Below are 24,765 nucleotides of genomic sequence, written 5' to 3' on the forward strand. Positions count from 1 at the left end.
ATATTTCAATATTAAAACTTTATTTTTTTTCTTTTGTGAGTTTTAAATTTTTTTTTCAAATATGTAACGTTTCATCTGAATGCGGTGTTTTTTGGAGCAGGGTAACATGTAAAACACGGCAGGGCAGCGTTTCCCTGAGGACCAGGGTTTTGGAAACACTGGTTTATGTTGAAAAGAAGAGACGTTTGTTTTTTATATATATCTATCTTTTTCAGTTCGTCAGAAGCAGCTTCAGATTCTCAGTTTAATGATCTCCTGTTCTTTCACCTCCATGTCAGTATTAAAGAGGAACTACGACCATTAACACGTCTTCACTGCTCCTGAGAAACACAACAAAAACACAGACACACAAACAAATATAGTTAAATAATTCAATAATACACATAAATATAGTTAAATAGATATGTAAATATAGTTAGATAAGTAAATAACACAAGTAAATATAGTTAATTAAATAAATCAAAAACTTGTTAAATCATTAAATAAAACATAGTTAAATAATTAAATAAATATAGTTGAATAATTAAATAAATAAATATAGTTAAATAATTAAATAACATAAATATATTTAAATAATTAAATAACAAATATATTTAAATAAATAAAAAATATTGTAAATATTTAAACAAAATGTATATATGGCTCAATAAGTAAATCACACAAATATTGTAAATAATTAAAACATAAATATGGTTAAATAAGTAAATAAAACGCAAATATAGTTAAATTGTTAAATAAATCACAAATATGGTTAAATAATTAAATAAATCACAAATATGGTTAAATAAGTAAATAAAATATACATTTTGTAAAATAAGTAAATAAAACGCAAATACAGTTAAATAAATAAATCACAAATATGGTTAAATAAGTAAATAAAACACAAATGTGGTTAAATAATTAAATAAAATATAAATATAGTTAAATAAGTTAATAAAACACAAATACAGTTAAATAAGTAAATAAAACGCAAATACAATTAAATTATTAAATAAAACACATATAGTTCAATTTCAAGGTTTTTTTTTTTTTTTTTTTTTTAGTTAAATAAGTAAATAAAACTTATTGATCCAGTGACTAAAACTCAAACATGTGCTCTTATTATATCCCGTTAAATCTAATGTTACTACTTACAGTAATATATATTTGTATATATATATATATATATATATATATATATATATATATATATATATATATACATACATATGTATGTATAATGACATGAACTCCTTATCTGAACTGTGTGAAACTTCAGGAATGAATTCTTCTCATTTCTGTCAAAGGCCAAGCCCATAGAGAGAGAGAGAGAGAGAGAGAGAGAGAGAGAGAGAGAGAGAGAGAGAGAGAGAGATAAGAAACAAGTGAGAGAGAGAGAGCAGGGGCGAGGTTCACCAGGACTAACCTGTTTGTGTAGAGAGAGAGAGAGAGAGAGAGAGTGGGCGTGGACCTGGAGCAGCAGGTGAGTCCATGCTCCATCATCACACCTCCTCACACCTCCTCACTGCTCCTCACTGCTGCGTCTCCTCCACAGTCTTCAGAAGAAGAAGAAGACGAAGATGCCTCTCCAGTCCACTCTGTCCGGTCGCGGCTCCTCCGGCTCCAAGGCGGTCGACACTCAGAACGACGGCAAGTCCTTTGAGCAGCTGAGGCAGGAGTGTCTGCAGAGAGGAGTTCTCTTTGACGACCCAGACTTTCCTGCCCAGGGCTCCTCGCTCTTCTTCAGCCAGAGCGTCCCCGTCAACATCGAGTGGAAGAGGCCAAAGGTAAAGAGAAAACCTCCTCTTCCTCCTCTTCTTCCTCCTCTTCCTCCTCTTTACTGCTTTACTCTGTGTTTGTCTAAACTTAAACTAAGTCCAGAAATACGTCACTTAAGTTGCATCGACTCTAAACTATCAGCTAACGTTGACAAGTCATGAATAATGATGATTAATAAGTATTAAGTCACCTAAACCTTCAGCTCACTCTCCCACACCAAAGTCCATAGAGAAAACCAGTGATTTTAACATCAACAACAACACAGGAGTTGACAGGAGTTGTTGATCCACTGCTGCCTCCATCACTAACTTACAATGGGTCATTCTGTAAAATTCGGCTTTAAAAATATTAAATTTAGACTTAATTTAGTGACACAAAGTGACCACACGAGGCAGCAGAGGACCAGTGTCCCCGTGAGCTAAAATCACTGGTTTTCTCTATGGGCTTTGGTGTGGGAGAGTGAGTGGTTTACAGATATTAATTTTGATAAATAATTCACATGCAGGAATGGAAATATATATATATATTTAAAACAAACAAACAAAAAAAACACTTAAATCGCTGCTTTAAATGAACATATTTAACCCTTTGTTTTCAAACCTCTCAGTGTTTATGGAGCTGTTTTCTCTGCTTTCTCTGAAGCCTTCGGTGCTTTTAAATAATGTGTGTGTGTGTGTGTGTGTGTGTGTGTGTGTGTGTGTGTGTGTGTGTTTTATAGCACTTTAATGCACAGACAGGAACAGTCAGTGTTTATTCGTCTGTAGCTGCAGAACCAGTTTGTGTGAGAGTGGAGAGTAAACAGAGCAGAAGCTGTGAAACCAGACTTTATCCCCTCACACGCCTACGCCGTAAAACACGTCTTATCTCAGCTTTAACTCACACTTTAGTCCCATTATTATAATTACTATTTTATTATTCTTATTACTATTTTATTATAATTATATTATTATTATTATTACTATTTTATTATTATATTATTATTATTATTACTATTTTATTATTATATTATTATAACTAATATTACTAGTTTTTTTTATTAGTATAACTAGTTGTATTATTATATTATTATAATTATTATATTATGTATTATTATTATTATATAATTATTATTATTATTCTCTATTTATTATTATATAATTATTATTAAGTTTAATCTTATATTATAATTATTATATTATGTTATTATTATATTATTATAATTATTATATTATTTATTTTATTATTATTATATTATAATCGTATTATTATAATTATTATTTTATTATTATTTATTTATTTATTATTATATTATTTTTATATTATTATTATTATATTATGTTATTATTATATTATTATAAGTATTATATTATTTATTTTATTATTATTATATTATAATCTTATTATTATAATAATTATTATATTATTATTATTTATTTATTCATTTATTTATTATTAAATTACTATTATATTTTTATTATTATATTATAATATTATTATTATTACTTCGTTTATTTATTATTATATTATAATATTATTATTATTATTATTATTATTATTATATTATAGTATTATTATTATATTTTATTATTATTATTATATTATAGTGTATTATTATTATATTATAATATTATTATAATTGTTATTATTACTATTATATTATTATTATTATAATATTATTTCATGATATGGGTGTCTGCAGCGCCCCCTGCTGTCAAACCTGTCCAGGTGACAAAGTTGCCGGTCACGTTTGTCTGACAGTTACTACGACATTTCAGTGCAGGGCGTTTCCCACATGCTTCAGCTGCCTGTGTGTGGCGTGTTGTGTTGTTTATGGGATGTCTATGGGCTGATTAATATGCGTGGAATGTGAACGCACCTCTCTGACCTGTTGTCGTAGGGTTTTAAAAAATGCCGTTTTTTCTCTCTTTCTTTCCGTCCTCGTTCTACAGGAAATCTGTCAAAACCCAAAGTTCATCGTGGGCGATGCTAACAGGACGGACATTTGTCAAGGACAGCTGGGTTTGTACAGGAGTTATAAACTACATCTGATATGTTTATGTGCTTTTAAAGTCTTTAAGAACGTCTTTATCTCAGTGTTAAACTGAACTAAAGTTTGTAAACCACTCACTCTCCCACACCAAAGCCCATAGAGAAAACCAGTGATTGAGCTGCTGCTCCTCTGCTGCCTCATGTGGTCACTTTGTGTCACTGAGTTACGTCTAAAGTCAATATTTTTAAAGCTGAATTCACTAAAATCAGTCATTGTAAGTTAGTGATGGAGGCAGCAGTGGATCAACAACTCCTGTGAACTGTGATGTTAAAATCACTGGTTTACTCTATGGACTTTGGTGTGGGAGAGTGAGTGACTTTGGTGTGAGAGAGTGAGTGACTTTGGTGTGAGAGAGTGAGTGACTTTGGTGTGGGAGAGTGAGTGAATTTGGTGTGAGAGAGTGAGTGACTTTGGTGTGGGAGAGTGAGTGACTTTGGTGTGTGAGAGTGAGGGACTTTGGTGTGGGAGAGTGAGTGACTTTGGTGTGTGGGAGAGTGAGTGACTTTGGTGTGAGAGAGTGAGTGACTTTGGTGTGAGAGAGTGAGTGACTTTGGTGTGAGAGTGTGAGTGACTTTGGTGTGGAAGGGAAACGTCTTTTGTGAGTGATAAATGACGTCAGTTTAAGTCTACGTTGTCTCTAAGAAGGTGTTTTCATGGTCTCTATCTCAGGTGATTGTTGGCTCTTGGCCGCCATCGCGTCTCTGACCATGAAGAAAGACGCTCTGGTCCGAGTCGTCCCTCACGACCAGGACTTTGACCGCAGATACGCCGGCATCTTCCACTTTCAGGTACAAGTCTATACGTCTGTCTGTTTTCTCGATGTTTTCGTGTGTTTGCAGAAGTGCAGGAACAGGTCAGACACAGTCGTCCACCTGAGGCCTCACACTCCCTGAGGCCAAACACAGAGAACTCCCTTAAAGTCATAATTCAGGTTTTTGCTGTATTTGTCAGCAACTGAGACGAAGGAAAAACAGCTTTTACTCTCCTGATCTAATAAAAACTAACTCTATGTCACTAACTCTATGTCACTGTGAGACAGAACAGGAAACTGAAGTGTGTAAACCACTCACTCTCCCACACCAAAGCCCAGCCCACACGAAAACCAGTGATTTTAGCTCGCGGGGACACAGGAGCTGCTGGTCCTCTGCTGCCTCGTGTGGTCACTTTGTGTCACTGAGTTAAGTCTAAAGTCAATATTTTAAAAGCTGAATTCACTAAAATCAGTCATTGTAAGTTAGTGATGGAGGCAGCAGTGGATCAACAACTCCTGTGAACTCCTGTGTGCTGTGATGTTAAAATCACTGGTCTACTCTATGGACTTTGGTGTGGGAGAGTGAGTGGTTTACAAAAGTGATAGAAACATCATGTTTTATCAGCTTTACGTGACTCTCTCTCTCTCTCTCTTTGTCTCTCTCTCAGTTCTGGAAACATAACCAGTGGTTGGACGTGGTCGTGGACGACAAACTCCCCGCGGTGAGGAACAAGCTGATCATGCTTCACTCGGCCTCCAACGACGAGTTCTGGAGCGCTCTCCTGGAGAAAGCCTACGCCAAGTAAAACTGCGATGAACACACACACACACACACAAACAATTATTTTTAAATAAAAAAACAACTTTTTTTTTAGATAAAATAATTTTAATTTAAAAAAAAAAAAAAAAAAAGTTTAAAAACTTTTTTAAGTAAAAAAAATGTTTTTGTAAAAAAAAATGTTTTTGTAAAAAAGACAAAATTTGTAAAAAAAAATTAAAAACATTTTTTTGTAAAAAAAATATATTTTTTTAAAAACCACATCTTTTTTGTAACTTGAAAAAAAACAAAAATTTTTGTAAAAAATAATTTTTGTTAAGTCATATTTTGTAATGCTACAAGAATTTAGCAACATTTTTTATGATAACTGATTGTGTTAATGTTCGTAAAAAAAAGAAAAACATCTAATTAGCAGCATTTTTGAAAAAAAAATTCTTGAAAAATGTTAAAAAAAAGCCATGTTTTTGTAACATCTGTTTTTGCATTTTTTTGTAAAGTTACATTTCAGATGTTTCAGTAAAATCAGTTTTTTTGTTCAGTAACATTTTGTATAAAAAAATCTTCGTTGATCGTAATTCTTGAAAAAAACATTTTGTAAAAAAAAATTTTTAATCTGTAAAAAAAAAAGGTAAATAACATTTTATGATAACGTAGGTCGTGTTTTTTATCAGTGTAACAGTTTTTTTAACGTCACATTTGTAAGATTTATGGTGACTTTATTTTACCATATTTTTGTAAAAAAACAAAAAAAAAAAACAAAAAAAAATTCAAATAAATTTTTTAGTGACATCATTAGTAAAAATTGATCTTTGTTGATCACAGAGAATTTTTTCAGACCATAATATTTTGCAAAAAAAGGTTAAAAAATTCAGTTTTGTCACATTTGTTTTCTACATTAAGTTGTTTTTTTTCCCCGTTTCTCGCAGGATGCACGGCAGCTACGAGTCGCTGAAGGGCGGCAGCACCATGGAGGCCATGGAGGACTTCACCGGCGGCGTCGGCGAAGTCTACGAAACCAAGAAGTCTCCGGGAAACCTGTTTGCGACCATGAAGAAGGCTCTGGACAGAGGCTCCATGATGGGATGCTCCATCGATGTAAAGCTCCGATCCACGCAGCCGACCGATCCCCTCCGCCTTTTATATACGTCGATGTTGATTTTCTACCTTTTTGTTTCAAATCCGTTTCCCGCAGATCAGCAGTTCTGCCGAGTCTGAGGCCAAGACGACCACCGGCCTGGTGAAAGGACACGCCTACTCCATCACCGGCGTGGAGGAGGTAACGTTTATCGGTTTTAAAATGGTCGAAATTCGCCTAAATTCCGATATATGCCTGTGGCCACGCCCCTTTTGAATCTGCGAGACCTTTTGGTAACTTTTCATCTCTGATGCGTCGAATACAAATTGACACTTTTTTTTTTTCAACTTTGCTACGATTATTGCGCTCAGTTCATTTACGAAATGTGCGAATTAGCAAGATGGACGCCAAATTTGAAAATGGCTGACTTCCTGTTCCTGTGGAGTTGAGGTCATGGTCTCAATAGACTTTTTTGTTCGTCTTGGTCTGCGACATCTTTCCACCAAATTTCGTGGAATTTGGAGCAACTTGGTTTCAGGTTTCACCTTAGGGGGGCGCTAACCTTATTTTATAAAACATTATGTGTTTGTTTGTTGGTCAGGTGACCATCAGAGGTCAGAAGGTCAAGCTCATCCGGGTCAGAAACCCCTGGGGTCAAGTAGAGTGGAACGGTCCGTGGAGCGACAAGTAAGACTTTAGCTAACGAAGGAATTCTCTCTTCTCTCTTTACGTCTTCATCTACTTCCTGTCTGCAGTTTCGCAGTTTCACACTTCCTTTGTTCTTTCTTCTCCTTCAGCTCCAGAGAGTGGAATTACGTGGACGCGAATGAGAAAAAACGAATTCTGCAGAATTCAACGGAGGACGGTGAATTCTGGTGAGTCGAAAAAAATATATAAATATATAAATTTTATATAATTTTTTCTTATTTATTTAAGATATACATGTTCTAGCTTGGTGAAGCTTATTTGTCGTATTTTATCCAAATCGGATAACGTCCCTTTTATCCGAGTGAGGACAGAGAAATTTGGATAGCTAGCTAGTACAGTACAAAATCATATTACGATATTTTTTTTCGAGGTCTGTTTTTACGAGATTTTTTTTTTCCGACGTTTGTTTATACGAGATTTTTTCGGGGTTTGTTTTGACAAGAAGGTTTTTTCAAGGTCTGTTTTTTACAAGGTTTTTTTTCGAGGTTTGTTTGTACGAGATTTTTTTTTCGAGGTTTGTTTGTACGACTTTTTTTTCGAGGTTTGTTTTTACGAGATTTTTTTTCCGGGGTTTGTTTTTACAATAATGTTTTTTTCGAGGTTTGTTTGTACGACTTTTTTTTGAATAACAGGGTTTGTTTTTACGAGATTTTTTTCGAGGTCTGTTTTTCGGAGAGATTTTTCAAGGTTTGTTTGTACGACATTTTTTCAAGGTTCCTTTTTTACGAGAGATTTTTCCGAGGTTTGCATGTACGACATTTTTTTTTTCGAGGTTTGTTTTTTACGAGATTTTTTTCCAAGATCTGTTTTAGGAAATTTTTTTGGGTGTGTTTTTACGAGATTTTTTTTCCAGGGGCTGTTTTTACAAGACCTTGTTCAATCATTACATATATGCGTTTTTAAAATATAACATATTTCATCTTTCGTGGAGTTAAATCGCAGATTCTCTAAAATCTGGTCACGTTTGTGCTTTGTGTGAGTCCAGGATGGAGTTTGAGGATTTTAAAGCCAACTACGACAAAGTGGAGATCTGCAACATGACCCCAGACTCCCTGACCGACGACACTAAACGCCACTGGGAGGTTAGCATGTTCGAGGGGAACTGGATCCGCGGCTCCACCGCTGGAGGCTGCAGGAACTTCATCGGTGAGGCGGCAGAAAAAACTCCACCTTTCTTTTTAATTCCTTTAAGTCTTTTGTTTTTTTCCCTTCCGTCTAAAAACTGTTGTCGTTCTCGGACCCGCAGACACGTTCTGGACGAACCCTCAGTTCAAGCTGCAGCTGCAGGACGCCGACGACGAGGACGACGTTTGCAGCGTGGTCATCGCTCTGATGCAGAAGAACCGGAGGCAGCTGAGGAAGGAGGGGCTGGACCTGGAGACCATCGGGTTCGCCGTTTACGAGGTCTCCAAAGATTTGGATTTCACTGTCAAATGTTCCTCGGAGTTCACTTTTGAAGCAATTTTACACATTTGAGCTTGAATGTTAAACATTCTCAGAGGAAACTAATGTCAATAATAACATTCAAGAGATGACACATAAACCATGGTGTCATCGGCAAATGTTCCATAGGTTCTGTTCTGATGATAGAATCTTTCTGGAAAAAAATCTCGTAAAAACAAACCTCGTTAAAAAAATCTTGTACAAACAGAACTCGAAATAAAAAATTATGTAAAAACAGATCTCGAAAAAAAAAATCTTGTACAAACAGACCTAGAAAAAAAAAACTGACCTCGGTTAAAAAAAATCTTGTAAAGAAAGACCCTGAAAACAAAAATCTTGTAAAGAAAGACCCTGAAAAAAAAAATCTTGTAAAGAAAGACCCTGAAAAAAAAAATCTTGTAAAAGCAAAACCCGAAAAAAAACCTACAAACAGGACCCCAAAATAAATCTCGTACAGACACCGGAAAAAAATTCGTAAAAACAGCCCCCGAAAAAAGAATCGTGTAAAAAAAAATACCCTGAAAAAAAAATCTCCGAAAAACAAAACTCGGAAAAAATATGCGTAAAAATGGACCTCGAAAAAATCTCGTAAAAACAGAACCCGAAAAAAAATCTTGTAAAAACAGATCCCGAAAAAATTATTTTGTACAAACAGACCTTGAAAGTATCAACGTTAAACTTTAAAGACTTTTCGTAAAGTCACGTTAGTTTTTTAGTTTACGTCGGCGTAAACGTGGACTTTATTCCAGATTTCACTCACACATGAATGACTCACTCACTCACACATGAATGAATGACTCACTCACTCACTGGTTAACCTGGTTCCTCAGGCTCCGAACGGCGAGGACCAACAGGATAAGGACTTCTTCCGTTACAATCCGTCCAAAGCTCGCAGCAAGACGTACGTCAACATGCGCGAAGTGTCCGAGAGATTCACGCTGCCGCCCGGGAACTACCTGCTCGTCCCCACCACCTTCCAGCCCCATCATGAGGCCGACTTCATCATCAGGATCTTCTCAGAGAAGGCGGCGCCCGCGCTGTGAGTGTTCACGCGTTCACACGTTCATTCGTCCACACATTCACACGTTCATTCGTTCACACGTTCGTTCATTCGCACGTTCATTCGTCACACGTTTATTCGTTCACACGTTCTTTCGTTCACACGTTCTTTCATTCACGCGTTCATTCGCTCACACGTTCATTCATATACAAGTTCATTCGTTCACACGTTCATTCATTCACACGTTCACACGTTCATTCATTCACACGTTCATTCGTTCACACGTTCATTCATTCACACGTTCATTCGTTCACACGTTCACTCGTTCACACGTTCATTTGTTCACACGTTCATTTGTTCACATTTTCATTCGTTCACATGTTCACACGTTCATTCGTTCACACGTTCATTCGTTCACACGTTCGTTCACGCGTTCGTTCATTCATATGTTCGTTCATTCACACGTTCATTCGTTCACACCATTCGTTCACACCTTCATTCATTCACACGTTCATTCGTTCACACGTTCATTTTTTCACACATTCATTCATTCACACGTTCATTCACACGTTCGTTCATTCACACGTTCGTTCATTCACATGTTCGTTCATTCACACGTTCTTTCACACGTTTATTCGTTCACACGTTCATTATTCTGACTGACTCTTCTGCACAGAGAGATGGGAACCAAGGTGGACGCTGACCTACCAGACGTAAGTTAGTGAGTGAATGTGAGTGAATGAATGTAAATAAGTGAGTGAGTGAATATAAATGAGTGAGTGTTAATGAGTGAGTGAATGTAAATGTAAATGAGTGAATGTAAATGTAAATGTAAATGTACATGTAAATGAGTGAGTGAGTGAATGTAAATGAGTGAGTGAATGTAAATGTAAATGAGTGAGTGCTCACACTAACCCAGTGTATCCTCCTCAGCCTCCCATGCCCAGTGCTCCAGAGGATGAGACAGACGAGGAGAAAGGTCTGAGGAGGTTGTTTGAACAGTTGGCCGGAGACGTAAGAATGAAATGACCTCAGTGCATACAAATACACACAAATACACACAAAAATACACACAAATACACATGTGTTTGGTGTGTGTGTGTGTGCAGGACGAGGCCATTTGTGTGAGGGAGCTCCAGCAGATGCTCAACGGTGTTCTGAGCAGACGTGAGTTCAACTTCTCTCTCTGATTATTATTATAATTATTATTATTATTATTATTTACACACACACATGTTTATTTCACTGATATCTGACTGTTTTCTCTCACTCCTCAGGTAAAGAGATCAAGTTTGACGGCCTGAGCCTCAGCACCTGCCACAGCATCATCAACCTGATGGACGTATCCTCCTCACACACACAGTGATAGAGGCTTTTATTTTGAAATGCTTCCTGTCTTGTTTGCTCCTTGACTGTGAATCAGGTGGACGACACGGGGAAGCTGGAGTTCCAAGAGTTCAAGGTCTTCTGGGAAAAGATGAAGAAGTGGATCGTACGTGTTTGATCTTTGACAGATTGACAGGTGTCGTTAGCTTGGTTAGCTTGGTTAGCATGTTGAGGTTTAACTGCTGTCGTCATGGTTACAGATGCTCTTCCTGTCCTTTGACACCGACCGCTCAGGAAAGATGTCGTCGTACGAGCTTCGCATCGCACTCAAAGCTGCAGGTGAGTCTGAGAAACAAAGACTATTAAAGTATAGTAGAGTATAATAAAGAATATTTAACTATATTAAAGAATATTAAAGTATAATAAAGAATATTTAACTGCAGTAGAGTCAAATAAAGAACATTAACCTTTCTCTAAACACAGGGATGCACCTGGACAACAAACTGCTGCAGATGGTCGGCCTCAGATTTGCTGATGAAAACTACGACATCGACTTTGACGATTATCTGACGTGCATCGTCCGTCTGGAGAACATGTTCAGTACGTATGAAAACATGGTCAGGATCCGGATCAGGATCAGGATCAGGAGTGTTCACTGACTCTTTATAAACTCTCTCTGTTAAACCAGGAGTTTTCCAGGCTGTGGACCAGTCCAAGAGGGGGCGTGTCAGGATGAACATGATGCAGGTAAAACCACGTTCATAATAATCTCTGCAGATTATCTGAGAGTGTGGGAGAGTGAGTGACTTTGGTGTGGGAGAGTGAGTGACTTTGGTGTGGGAGAGTGAGTGACTTTGGTGTGGGAGAGTGAGTGACTTTGGTGTGGGAGAGTGAGTGACTTTGGTGTGTGAGAGTGAGTGACTTTGGTGTGGGAGAGTGAGACATGAACATTTAGTGAGTTTTTTTAAACTCTCCACTTTGTCTTTCACAGTTCCTGAAGTTGTCGATGAACGTCTGAGGATCAAACAGAAACAAACAGAAGAACAAAACATATTCAGGCCGTAAAAACACAAACACGCAAACTCACGTCTTCTTTCTTTTCCTTCATCGATCACGTTGTTTCCACGTCACACACTTGAAATGCCATTAAAATGAAATACTTCCTGTGTGAGATCCCGTGTGACTTCTGAGATCCCGTGTGACTTCCTGTGTGAGATCCCGTGTGACTTCCTGTGTGAGATCCCGTGTGACTTCCTGTGTGAGATCCCGTGTGACTTCCTGTGTGAGATCCCGCGGGAGCTAACGTCGTGGGTTTGCAGGGAACTGACTTCGATTTCCATTTTATTTTTGTTTGTTTTTTTTCTCCCTGCATGAGTGGAAATACATTTTGAATAAAACTGATGTTGACAAAGATGTTTTTGTTTAATGATGACGTTATTTATTATTCTCATGAGATTACGCTTTATTCTCGTAAAAATTACAACTTTATTGTCATTAGATTACGACTTTATTCTCATAGGATAACGATTTTATTCTCACAATATTAGAACTTTATTCTCCTAAAATTACAACTTTGTCATTAGATTATGATTTTATTCTTGTAATATTACGACTCTATTCACCTGAAATTATGACTTTATTTTTAGGAGATTACGACTTTATTCTGGTAAGATTACGACTTTATTCTCATATTATTACTTATCAATAATCGGAATAACCTCTAGTTTGAGCAGCTACAACAGTAAAACACGTTATTTACGTTGATATTTTGATCACTTTATTGTTAAAAACATGTAACCTATATTTACTCCCAAAATAATGAGCATATAATATAATATAACAATATAATTTCGACATTTAAAAGAGAATATCTATCATTTATTATGTTGTAGATTTCCCTGCTCCTGGCGTTTAATGTCTATGTTCACCAAGGGCCTTGTTAATAAAGTTATTTGAAGAACAGAAATCCAGATTTGGACGATACCAACAGGTCCGCAGTATATAGTTGAATAAAGTTCTTATACGGAATAATATAATAAAAACAAAAAACACACAGTGAGATCATTCGTTAATCTATTAACATATTTAAGTGTCACAAACGTCCAGGATTATGATTGGTGGCATGTTGACGTGGTTCTTAACCCCCCTGTTGTTCGCAGTAATGGTTCCTTCCAGCGACGGTCACAGCACGAAGAGCAGCGCGTGGCGAAGAGGCAGAGAAACAAACACCGTGGATGAAGATTAACCGCACTTTCTGGGCTGGATTAACCGTCTCTGACCGTAACATCTGTCCGTAGATTAACGTCAGATTATCTTTGAACCGGAGCAGACGGCGGAAACCCGGCAAAAATCCACCAAACGAGATGGTATGTTGACGTTTCGACGGGAAGCTAACGTTTGCTAGCTAGCGAGCTCACGTCACTCCTGTGTTTCTATTTAAAAACAACGGAAAAATGTACAAAAGTGCATTTAATCCCAGTTAATGTGTGGTTTTTGTGACCAAAACAGTGACATTAAAACAGACGGAGTGGAAAAGTTATATATATATGAGTCACGGACACGTTTTACAAACTAATGTGTATTAAACCAACATTACTAACATTATTAGCACAACAAAGGTTTTAAAGCGGTAGAAGATGAGTGAGATAATGTTGTATTATAATATTAATAATAATAAAACTGAAATATTCTACTCAAGTTCTACTGTGTTGATAAGATTTTACTAAAGTACAAGTACTGGTCTTAAAATGTTCAAAAGTCAAACTAAAGTGCTGACAAAACGAATATGTAAATACTTAATGTATCATAATGTCAACATGGGTCAAAGGTCACAAATGTTCAGGGGCATTTTTTCAGCTTCTTAAATGTGAATATTTTCTAGTTTCCGGAATTTGTTTTCCCATATTTATGATATTATTCTCATAGTATGGTGACGTCATTCTTATAATATTAAGATTTTATTCTGTCGTTTTGTAATATTACAACTGTATTCTCAAAATATTACATTTCTTTCTCCTCAGTTTGTTTCTTGTATGTTCACAAAATCTACTTATCGTTCCAAAATCTACTTAAAGTCCCAAAATCTACTTAGTTCCAAAATCTACTTAAAAGTCCAAAATCTACGCAAAGTCCCAAAATCTACGCAAAGTCCCAAAATCTACTTATAATTCCAAAATCTACTTAAAGTTCCAAAATCTACCTATGGTTCCAAAATGTCTTCCTCCTCACTTTGTCTCTGATCCTCCTGGTAAAGCTTGTATTTGAAGGTCGTTTCCCGTCTCGTTTTCTCGTCCACAGCCTCATCGGAAGAAGAAGTCGTTCATCGAGAAGAAGAAGGCGGTGACCTTTCACCTGGTGCACAGGAGTCAGAGAGATCCTCTGGCTGCAGATGAGACGGCGCCGCAGCACGTCCTCCTGCCCGCCGCCAAGGTACACGGCGGCCATGTTGTCTTCTTCTTCTATTATTCCATGATGTGGGTGAGCAGTGTTTGTGTTGCTCTCCTCTCCAGGTGGAGGTGGAGAAGAGGCGCAAGGAGCAGAGGGACTTTGGCGTCTTCTTCGACGACGACTACGACTACCTGCAGCACCTGAAGGAGGCGGAGCCCGCCACTGAGCTGGTGGCGTCCGGCGTTCCAAACGCAAGCAGACTTCCTGTTCACGTCGTCCACGAAGATGATGAGGAGGAGGAGAAGAAGGAGAAGGAGGTGCTGAACATCCAGCTGCCGTCGTCTGTGTTCGCCTCAGAGTTTGAGGAGGAGGTGGGGCTTCTGAACAAAGCCGCGCCCATCTCAGGTAAAAGATTCACCTTTGAGAAGCTGAGAAATGACAGGAAGTGGTTTGAATCCTTTAAAATGGTGACATCATCGTGTTGTTGTTGTTGTTGTTGTTGTTATTCTTCAGGTCCACGTCTGGACATGGATCCCGACATCGTAGCCGCTCTGGACGAAGACTTCGACTACGACGACCCCGACAACGTCCTGGACGACGACTTCATCGTCAAAGCTAACAGCGCTAGCTCGGCTGTGGTCGTCAGGTGAGAAACCATCAGTGTGGAAATGTCTTCATGTCATCGCTGGGTTACACTGCCCCCCTGTGGCTGCTGGTGGTCACGACGGTTTGATCTCTTTGGTCTGTTTCCGGGAGCTTTGAGATTATCGGTTACAGATTATTAACGTAATCTGCAACTGTTTTGATAATTAAATCAAGTTTCTGTCATTGTTCACTTTCTTAAATGTGAATATTTTCTGCTTTCTTTGCTTTTAATAACTGATTATCAGTTTAAGTCGACAATATCTCAACAATTATGTTCTACTACTAATTAAATCTACTTATAATCCCACAATCTACATAAAGTTCCATAATCTATTTATAATCTACTTATAATTCCAAAATCTATTTATAATTCCAAAATCGCCATATGATCCCAAAAACTACTTACAATTCCAAAATCTACTTAAAATCCCAAAATCTATTTATAATCCCAAAATTTACTTATATTCCCAAAAACTTCTTGTAGCCCCAAAATGTATGTATAATTCCAAAAACACCTTATAATTCCAAAATCTACATATATTCTCAAAATCTACTTATGATCCCATAAACTACTTACAATTCCAAAATCTACTAAAATTCCCAAAATCTATTTATAATCCCAAAATGTACTTATAATCCCAAAAACTACATATAATTCCAAAATCTATTTATAATCCCAAAATTTACTTATAATCCCAAAAACTACTCTAAATTCTCTTGTGTGTCTGTGGACAGAGAGAACCACGGTGAAGATGATGATGATGATGATGATGAGTGGGAGGAAACAGACGAAGAGGACGACACAGACTCTGAAGGAGGATTTTCAGACGGAGGACGAGAATTTCTCTTCACTGACGAGGAAACGAAGAGTCGATTCACAGATTATTCCATGACGTCGTCAGTGATGAGGAGGAACGAACAACTGACGCTGCTGGACGACCGCTTTGAGAAGGTAAACAAACAAACGTCTGACTTTAATCATGTAAACAAACAAACGTCTGACTTTAATCATGTAAACAAACAAACGTCTGACTTTATTCACGTAAACAAACAAACGTCTGACTTTAATCGTGTTCACTTTATAAAATACATGTTATTTTACTGTGGCACAATCATGTATTGACACCACTCACTCTCCCACACCAAAGCCCATAGAGAAAAGCAGTGATTTTAACACCGGGATTATAAATAGATTTTGGGATTTTAGGCAGATTTTGGGATTATAAGTAAATTTTGGGATTATAAATAAATAATAAGACTTAATTTAGTGACACAAAGTGACCACACGAGGCAGCAGAGGACCAGCAGCTCCTGTGTCCCTGTGAGCTAAAATCACTGGTTTTCTCTATGGGCTTTGGTGCAGGGAGAGTGAGTGAGTTTACACACTTCAGTTTAACACTGAGATAAAGACGAACATCTGAGTTTGTTTTGTATTTGTAGTTTTTCGAACAGTTTGACGACGATGAGATCGGCGCTCTGGACAACGCAGAGCTGGAGGGCTTCATCAACCCGGACAGCGCTCGCCTGGAGGAGGTCATTCAGGATTACTTCAGGCAGAAGGCCAAAGAGTGAGTGACCAAAGGCAGGTTATAAAGAGCACCGAGATTTGAACCAGGACAATCGAACCATCTGTGTGTCTCTGCTGCTGCTGCAGGCGTCTCAGACCTGAAGACCTGGGTCCTAAAGAACTTCCTGTTGTGATGGAGGAGGAGGACGAGGACGAGGAGGAGATGGAAACTGTGGTGATTATCCAGGCTCCAGAGGAGAAGTGGGACTGTGAGACCATCATCAGTGAGTTATCTTCTGAAGAACATGTTCACTCACTCTGCCACACCAAAGTCCTTAGAGAAAACCAGTGATTTTAGCTCACAGGGACACAGGAGCTGCTGGTCTACTGCTGCTGTGATGTTAAAATCACTGGTTTTCTCTATGGACTTTGGTGTGGGAGAGTGAGTGACTTTGGTGTGGCAGAGTGAGTGAGTGCTGTCGTCTCATTATAACTGTTCCTCTGTGTGTGCAGGCACATACTCCAACATCTATAACAGACCCAAAGTTATTGAAGAACCTTCGAAGGTAAAGTTGTGTGTGTATTTTTTTTATAGTTCCAAAATCTGTTAATTTATAATCCCAAAATCTATTTATAATCACAAAATCTATTTATAATCTCAAAATCTATTTATAATCTCAAAATCTATTTATAATCCCAAAATCTATGTATAATCCCAAAATCTACTTATAATCCCAAAATCTATTTATAATCTCAAAATCTATGTATAATCCCAAAATCTATTTATAATCTCAAAATCTATTTATAATCTCAAAATCTATGTATATTCCCAAAATCTATTTATAATCTCAAAATCTATGTATAATCCCAAAATCTACTTATAATCCCAAAATCTACTTATAATCCCAAAATCTATTTATAATCTCAAAATCATTGTATAATCTCAAAATCTATTTATAATCCCAAAATCTATGTACAATCCCATGGCCTGACTTGGTCCGCTCTCTTGTCCAATCCCAATCTTGTCCCTGACTCCTCCCTCCTGTTGTCCCTGACGCCTCCCCCCTGTTGTCCCTGACCCCTCCCCACTGTTGTCCCTGACTCCTCCCCCCTGTTGTCCCTGACTCCTCCCCACTGTTGTCCCTGACGCCTCCCCACTGTTGTCCCTGACTCCTCCCCCCTGTTGTCCCTGACTCCTCCCCACTGTTGTCCCTGACTCCTCCCCACTGTTGTCCCTGACGCCTCCCCACTGTTGTCCCTGACTCCTCCCCCCTGTTGTCCCTGACTCCTCCCCCCTGTTGTCCCTGACTCCTCCCCCCTGTTGTCCCTGACTCCTCCCCACTGTTGTCCCTGACGCCTCCCCACTGTTGTCCCTGACTCCTCCCCCCTGTTGTCCCTGACTCCTCCCCCCTGTTGTCCCTGACTCCTCCCCACTGTTGTCCCTGACGCCTCCCCACTGTTGTCCCTGACTCCTCCCCCCTGTTGTCCCTGACTCCTCCCCACTGTTGTCCCTGACCCCTCCCCCCTGTTGTCCCTGACCCCTCCCCCCTGTTGTCCCTGACTCCTCCCTCCTGTTGTCCCTGACTCCTCCCCCCTGTTGTCCCTGACCCCTCCCCCTCTGTGGCGTCCATCAGAAGCAGATCCGTGTGTCCTGTAGGACAGGTGTCCCTCTGGACGTCCTCCCCTCCAGAGGACTGACGTCCAAACAGACTGAGAGAATGACCAGGATTAACGACAGTGATCTGCAGAGAGTCTGTACACAACCACGCTGTAAAGATGAGAGTGGTGAGGAGAGGAGGAGCAGGAAGCAGGTGATCAGAGAGGAACGCAAGGTAAGTCTACTCTGAGTCAGGGCGTGACTCCGCCCCCTCTGAGTCAGGGCGTGACTCCGCCCCCTCTGAGTCAGGGCGTGACTCCGCCCCCTAGGAAACTACAGATTATGTTGTTTTAGAAGAATAGTGTGTCTTTAAAGGCTGTTATGGTGCTGGATAAGGGTGTGTGTGTGAGAGTGTGAGTGTGTGTTAATGTACTTGTGTGTGATTGCGTATGTGTTAATGTGTGTGTGTGTGTTAATGTATGTGTTGTGTGTCTGTGTGTGTTAATGTATGTGCGTCTGCGTGTGTGTTAATGTGTGTGTCTGTGTTAATGTATGTGTGTGTGTTAATGGGTTTATGTATGCGTGTGTGTTGTGTTAATGTGTGCGTATGTCTGTGTTGTGTGTGTGTATGTGTCTGTGTTGTGTGTGTGTGTTAATTTGTGTGTGTTAATGTGTGTGTGCGTGCGTCTGTGTTGTGTGTGTGTGTGTGTGTTAATGCATGTGTGTGTGTGTGTGTGCGTCTGTGTTGTGTGTGTGTTAATGCATGTTTGTGTGTGTGTGTGTGTGTGTCTCTGGGTTTTTTGTGTTAATGATTGTGTGTCTGTGTGCGTGTTTGTGTGTCTGTTGATGTGTTTGTGTGTGTGTGTGTGTCTGTTTGTTTGTGAAATATGTGTGTTTATGCGTGTGTGTGTGTGTGTGTGTGTGCAGGAGCGTAGACTGGAGAAGAAAGCCAACAAGGTTGCGTTCAAGGACGAGAAACTGCGTCAGGAGAAACAGATGCTGAGTCTGAGAACAAACGTCCAGGGCCTGAAGCTGTAGCCCCGCCCACTCTGCCCCACAGGTGGCACTCTCTGCCCACACACACACACTGACAGACTTCACCTGTGAGTAAAGACTCCGCCTCACAGGCCACGCCCCCCTCATATCAACTGTGAGTAAAGACTCTGCCTCACAGGCCACGCCCCCCTCATGTCAACTGTGAGTAAAGACTCCACCTCACAGGCCACGCCCCCCTCCTGTCACCATGGAGACGACGTACATTTTCCTTCTGGTTAAAGGAGCAAAGGTGAGCTTTTATCAGCAGTAAAGAGGCTCCGCCCCCCTGTCATGTGACTCTGAAACACAGCAGTAATAAAAAAAAAAAAAAAGGTTGTTATTGAACATGAACAGTTTGTTTTTGGTTTTACTTTCCTTTAACTTTACCGTCATTTGTTTCTTTTTTTTAGAAAAGGCAAAAACAACCACTCACTCTCCCTGCACCAAAGCCCATGGAGTAAACCAGTGATTTTAACATCACAGCAGCTCCTGTGTCCCTGTGAGCTAAAATCACTGGTTTTCTCTATGAGGTTTGGTGCAGGAAAAACTTTGGCTAAAATTTATTCAAACATTTTTTATTAAATATTACAAATATTACTGAGGAAAGTATTTTTGTGTCTATGAACATTTTTTTTTAATTGTATATGACTATATACTGTGGTCGGCTCCCCCTTGTGGCTGGTTTTAGTTAACGTGTTTGTGAGAAGAAACAACTAACGCTAAAATATAAAGTACCGATGGTAAAAAATTGCTTTATTTTGATTTTTACAACTGTATTAAAATGAGCAGCGTTCACATCGATAAAGACACGCCCCCTGTAGGTGATTGACAGGTTGTGAATCACCTGCCAGATTTAAATATAAAGTGCTTACATTTGCAGCTTTAAAAAAAAAGAAATCCGTTAATCTGAGAGATTAATCACCAGATTAAAGCAAGCAACAGTTAACCCCCGCCCGTTTAAAGTGGACTGTCCCTTTAAGAGAAAAAGGATTAAAACGACATGAAAACACTTCCTGATTTAAACTTTTCCCTGAGAGTCGGTGCGAGAAAACGCCGCCAAAAAAACGTACGATAAAAACGACAACAAAAACAAACAAACCCGTAAACGTGTTCCTTTAAAGGCACATTCTGTAGAAAAAGACGTAAAAACCTCAGGATAAATCCTCTGCTAACCCGCCCCCAATCTCCCGCCCCGCCCTTGTCCCCGCCCACTCGCTCGCTGTCGAGTCATAATCCCGAGAAAGTCTTGGGTTAAAAACTTTGGGAGTCCACGTCTCCGCTCCGCCTACGAAATGTGCGGTCGGTCGTAGTGATTTCGGCTCTCGTCGGGTAGGCGGTCGGTGTTTGGCTCCTCCCCCTGGTCATCTGGCTCCTCCCCCTCCTCCGGCTCCTCCCCCTCCTCCATAACAAAGCACTCTGTCCTCACAGAGTCGTCCGCAGAGTCCTCGTCCGTCCCGTGTCCCGTGGACATCAGTCCCAGCGTCTCCAGGTCCTGACCGCTGTCCTCTAAAAATTTACCGTCCGTGTAAAACGACCCAAATCCACGCGGCTGCAAATCCACGCCGCTGCCGCCGCTCACATTAGCACTTCCTCCTCCGGCAGCACCGCCGCCGCCGCCGCCGCCGTCCTCCACGTCCTCCCCGTCCGCGGCGCACACTGAAGGACTCCTGCTGACCGGGACGACCACAGTCACGGGGTGGATTTCTTCTCCGGTCGCCTGGAAAAAGAGTCGCCCTCTGGTGGAATTTGGCAGGACCTGCAGGACAAGAGGACAACAGGGGCGTCACAAGAGGACGTGGAGCGATGACATCACTCCACCTCCACCAACCACGTTTGTCCACGGACATCAACAAAAGGTTTGGATGAGATTTTTCCAGACATGATGACGCTAAGCTAGGCTAAGCTAGGCTAAGCTAGGCTAAGCGTATTACCAGATGAGGGACGGTGGGTTTGGGGACGGGCTTCAGCGTCCACGCCTTCACCGCACAGATGCTGATGGTCACCGCGGCGACTGCGGCGACCGCGAGGACGACGACGGTCACCAAAACTGCGATCATCGCTACGTGAGAATCTGCGGAAGGGGAAAAAAAAAAAAAACGCAGAAAAACATCGTGAGCTCAGATTTTAGAAAAATGGAAAATTTAATTTCTACAATATTCTGACGTGTTTATATATATGTGAGTGTGTGTATATATGTATGTATGTATATATATATGTGAGTGTGTGTATATATGTATGTATGTATATATATATATGCGAGTGTATATATATATATATACACACACACGTATATATATGCGAGTGTGTATATATGCGGGTATATATATGCAAGTGTGTATATGTATGTATAAATATATGCATGTATATATAAATGTGAGTGTGTATATATGTATATATAAATATATGCATGTATATATATATTCAAGTGTGTATATATGTGTGTATAAATATATGCATGTATATATATGCGAGTGTGTATATATATGGGAGTGTGTGTATATATGCATGTATATATATGTGAGTGTGTACATATGCATGTATATGTATGCAAGTGTGTATATGTATATATATGCGAGTGTGTATATATGCATGTATATGTATGCAAGTGTGTATATGTATATATATGCGAGTGTGTATATATGCATGTATATGTATGCAAGTGTGTATATGTATATATATGCGAGTGTGTATGTATGCATGTATATGTATTCGAGTGTGTATATATGCATGTATATATATGCAAGTGTGTATATATGCGAGTGTGTATAAATGCGTGTGTAATATATATGCATGTATATATATGCGAGTGTGTATATATGTGTGTGTATATATGCGAGTGTGTATATATGCATGTATATATATGCGAGTGTGTATGTATATATGTGTGAATGTGTATATATACACGTGTATATATATGAGTGTGTACGTGTGTGTGTATATATATACACAATTGTGAGTGTGTGTATATATGTATGTGTGTATATATATATATATATATATATATATATACGTGGGTATATATGTATGTACATGTGTATACATATGTGAGTGTGTGTATATGTATGTGTATGTATATGTACACACACACACGAATATATATATATATATATATATATACACATATGTGTGTATACATGTGTATATATATTTATAAACATATTCACACACATATGTATATATTTTATATATACAGAGTCAGAGCTGGCGTTGTTAGCGCCCCCCTCAGGCCTCAGCAGGTAACTACAGGTGACGCTAACCTGGCTCAGCACAGATTAGCTCGGTCTCTTTAAACGTCACGTGTTCCACGTTGTTGCCGTAATCCAAGCGTCCTCTGAGCGTCACGCACGTCTTCACCGCGTCCGCCGTCTCCAGGTCGTATCTGCAGATTCTCTGAGTGGACGGACACTCGGACTCGCCCTGAACCTCGCCCTGAAAGACAGACGGACAGCGTCACCGACCTCTGACCTCTGACCCGTGACCTTGTGTCAAAGCAGACGTCAAAAGGCTGAACCTGCTCAGAGAAGACGGTGAACTTGAAGAAGGCGTCTCTGCGTCGCTCAGAACTCTCCAGCTCTCTGTAGAAGTGGAAAGGGTTGAGGAAGGTGATGGAGGTGATGGACGTCTGCTCTGAGTCCTTCACATCCACAGGAGGGAAGTCTAAGGAACCTGAGGAGAACATGGAGAACATGAAGAACGTGAAGAACGTCTGCGTGGCAGAACCCAGTGTGACGCTCGTGTCACTCACAGGTGACGTGAGCCTTCTTCAGGGCGTTGAAGGTGAAAGAGGGCGTGGCCACCGGGTGGGAGTGGCTTCCTCCCTGCACCGCCGTGACCGTCACGTCCATGAAGTCCAGGTAATGATGATCACTCTGCCACACATAGTGAGTCAGGTCGTACTCGTGAGCTCTGGTTACACTGTCGTACATGCTGGAAGAAAAACATGGGAGTGAGTGAGTGTAAGAGTGAATGAGTGAGTGAGTGTGATAGAGAGAGTGAGTGTGAATGAGTGAGTGAGTGAATGTCAGTGAGTGTGATAGAGTGAGTGAGAGTGTGATAGAGTGAGTGTGAATGAGTGAGTGAGTGAGTGAGTGAATGTCAGTGAGTGTGAGTGAGTGATAGTGAGTGTGATAGTGAGTGAGTGAGTGAGTGTGATAGATTGAGTGAGTTTGAGTGAGTGTGTGTGAGTGACTGTGAATGTTAGAGTGAGAGAGTGTGAATAAGTGAGAGTGAGTGGGTGTGAGAGAGTGTGAATAAGTGAGTGAGAAAGTGAATAAGTGAGAGGGTGTGAGAGAGTGAGTGAGTGAGAGAGTGAATAAGTGAGTGAGAGTGAATAAGTGAGAGTGAATAAGTGAGTGAGAGAGTGTGAATAAGTGAGTGAGTGTGAATAAGTGAGTGAGAGAGTGAATAAGTGAGTGTAAGAGTGAATAAGTGAGTGAGTGTGAATAAGTAAGTGTGAATTAGTGAGTGTGAGTGAGAGAGTGAATAAGTGAGTGAGAGAGTGAATAAGTGAGTGTAAGAGTGAATAAATGAGTGAGTGTGAATAAGTGAGTGAGAGTGAGTAAGTGAGTGAGAGAGTGAATAAGTGAGTGAGAGTGAATAAGTGAGAGAGTGAATAAGTGAGTGAGAGAGTGAATAAGTAAGTGTGAATTAGTGAGTGAGAGAGTGAATGAGTGAGTGTAAGAGTGAATAAATTAGTGAGTGAGAGAGTGAATAAGTGAGTGTAAGAGTGAATAAGTGAGTGAGTGTGAATAAGTAAGTGTGAATTAGTGAGTGTGAATAAGTGAGTGAGAGAGTGAATAAGTGAGTGAGAGAGTGAATAAGTGAGAGTGAATAAGTGAGAGAGTGAATAAGTGAGTGAGAGAGTGAATAAGTGAGAGTGAATAAGTGAGAGAGTGAATAAGTGAGTGTCACCCCTCAGATCCTTGGATCGTAACATTAAAGTCAGTCTGTTTGTCGTCGTACGTCCAGTTGACTTTGATCTGAAGGTTTGAGCAGAAAACACTGACGTTTGCAGGAGCTGGAACTGAAGGAGAGAGAGAGAGAGTGAGAGAGAGACACTGAGACACAAGGACTGTGGAGTCGCCCCCTGGTGGCCAACTGAAAAGAACTCATCCAAACAGCTTCTCTCATTCAAATAAAATCAGTAAAAAGTAGAATAATTTTGCTAAAAGTTTTTCAACATTTCTGACGTTTATGAACAAACGAGAGACGTGTGTGTGTGTGTGTGTGTGTGTGTGTGTGTGTGTGTGTGTGTGTGTGTGTGTGTGTGTGTGTGTGTGTGTGTGTGTGTGTGTGTGTGTGTGTGTGTGTGTGTGTGTGTGTGTGTGTGTGTGTGAATGTGTGTGTAACAGGGCACGGCTCTGCAGTCACTCCACCAGTTGGACTTCATTGTTTTTTCACCTCGCACTAAAACAAGTCATTACAAAAGAATGTCGTAAACAACCAGAGATTAAAGTTCATCATCCACTGATTTATACTCTCGTAAAATCTACGTCAGGTTAAGTCGACGACGTCTTTAAGAACGTGTTCACGTCTTTATTTCACTGTTAGATAGACTTTAACAACAGGAAACTGAAGTTTGTGAAAAACACTCACTCTCCCACACCAAAGTCCATAGAGAAAACCAGTGATTTTAGCTCACAGGGACACAGGAGCTGCTGGTCCTCTGCTGCCTCGTGTGGTCACTTTGTGTCACTGATTTAAGTCTAAAGTCAATATTTTAAAAG

At 39.7% G+C, this 24,765-nt stretch overlaps 2 protein-coding genes across 3 annotated transcripts; both read left to right on the top strand.

Moving 5' to 3' along the window:
- Positions 1-1,559: 1,559 nt before the first annotated feature.
- capn9 (calpain 9) lies at positions 1,560-12,233 on the top strand (the record flags this gene model as incomplete). Its single annotated transcript, XM_083905729.1, has 20 exons — positions 1,560-1,766; positions 3,687-3,756; positions 4,457-4,575; positions 5,207-5,340; positions 6,243-6,411; positions 6,509-6,592; positions 6,993-7,078; positions 7,189-7,266; positions 8,085-8,245; positions 8,346-8,503; positions 9,373-9,581; positions 10,219-10,255; positions 10,476-10,556; positions 10,652-10,709; positions 10,820-10,884; positions 10,966-11,034; positions 11,129-11,207; positions 11,352-11,468; positions 11,557-11,615; positions 11,860-12,233. The coding sequence occupies 20 exons, from the start codon at positions 1,560-1,562 to the stop codon at positions 11,884-11,886; spliced, it is 2,067 nt and encodes a 688-aa protein (XP_083761855.1). The 3' UTR covers positions 11,887-12,233.
- Positions 12,234-13,053: 820 nt separating this feature from the next.
- On the top strand, positions 13,054-19,470 carry ltv1 (LTV1 ribosome biogenesis factor). Of its 2 annotated transcripts, none has more exons than XM_083905820.1 (10): positions 13,054-13,234; positions 14,166-14,297; positions 14,378-14,660; positions 14,769-14,901; positions 15,636-15,852; positions 16,341-16,468; positions 16,555-16,691; positions 16,921-16,973; positions 18,045-18,239; positions 18,932-19,470. In XM_083905820.1, the coding sequence occupies exons 1-10, from the start codon at positions 13,232-13,234 to the stop codon at positions 19,040-19,042; spliced, it is 1,392 nt and encodes a 463-aa protein (XP_083761946.1). In that variant the 5' UTR covers positions 13,054-13,231; the 3' UTR covers positions 19,043-19,470. The 2 variants fall into 2 exon arrangements, with proteins under 2 accessions (XP_083761946.1, XP_083761945.1); XM_083905819.1 differs by having other exon boundaries at positions 18,042-18,239; positions 18,932-19,468.
- The last annotated feature ends 5,295 nt before the right edge of the window (positions 19,471-24,765 follow it).

Source organism: Microchirus variegatus, assembly GCF_963457635.1.
Source record: "Microchirus variegatus genome assembly, chromosome: 19".
Classification (NCBI taxonomy): domain Eukaryota; kingdom Metazoa; phylum Chordata; class Actinopteri; order Pleuronectiformes; family Soleidae; genus Microchirus; species Microchirus variegatus.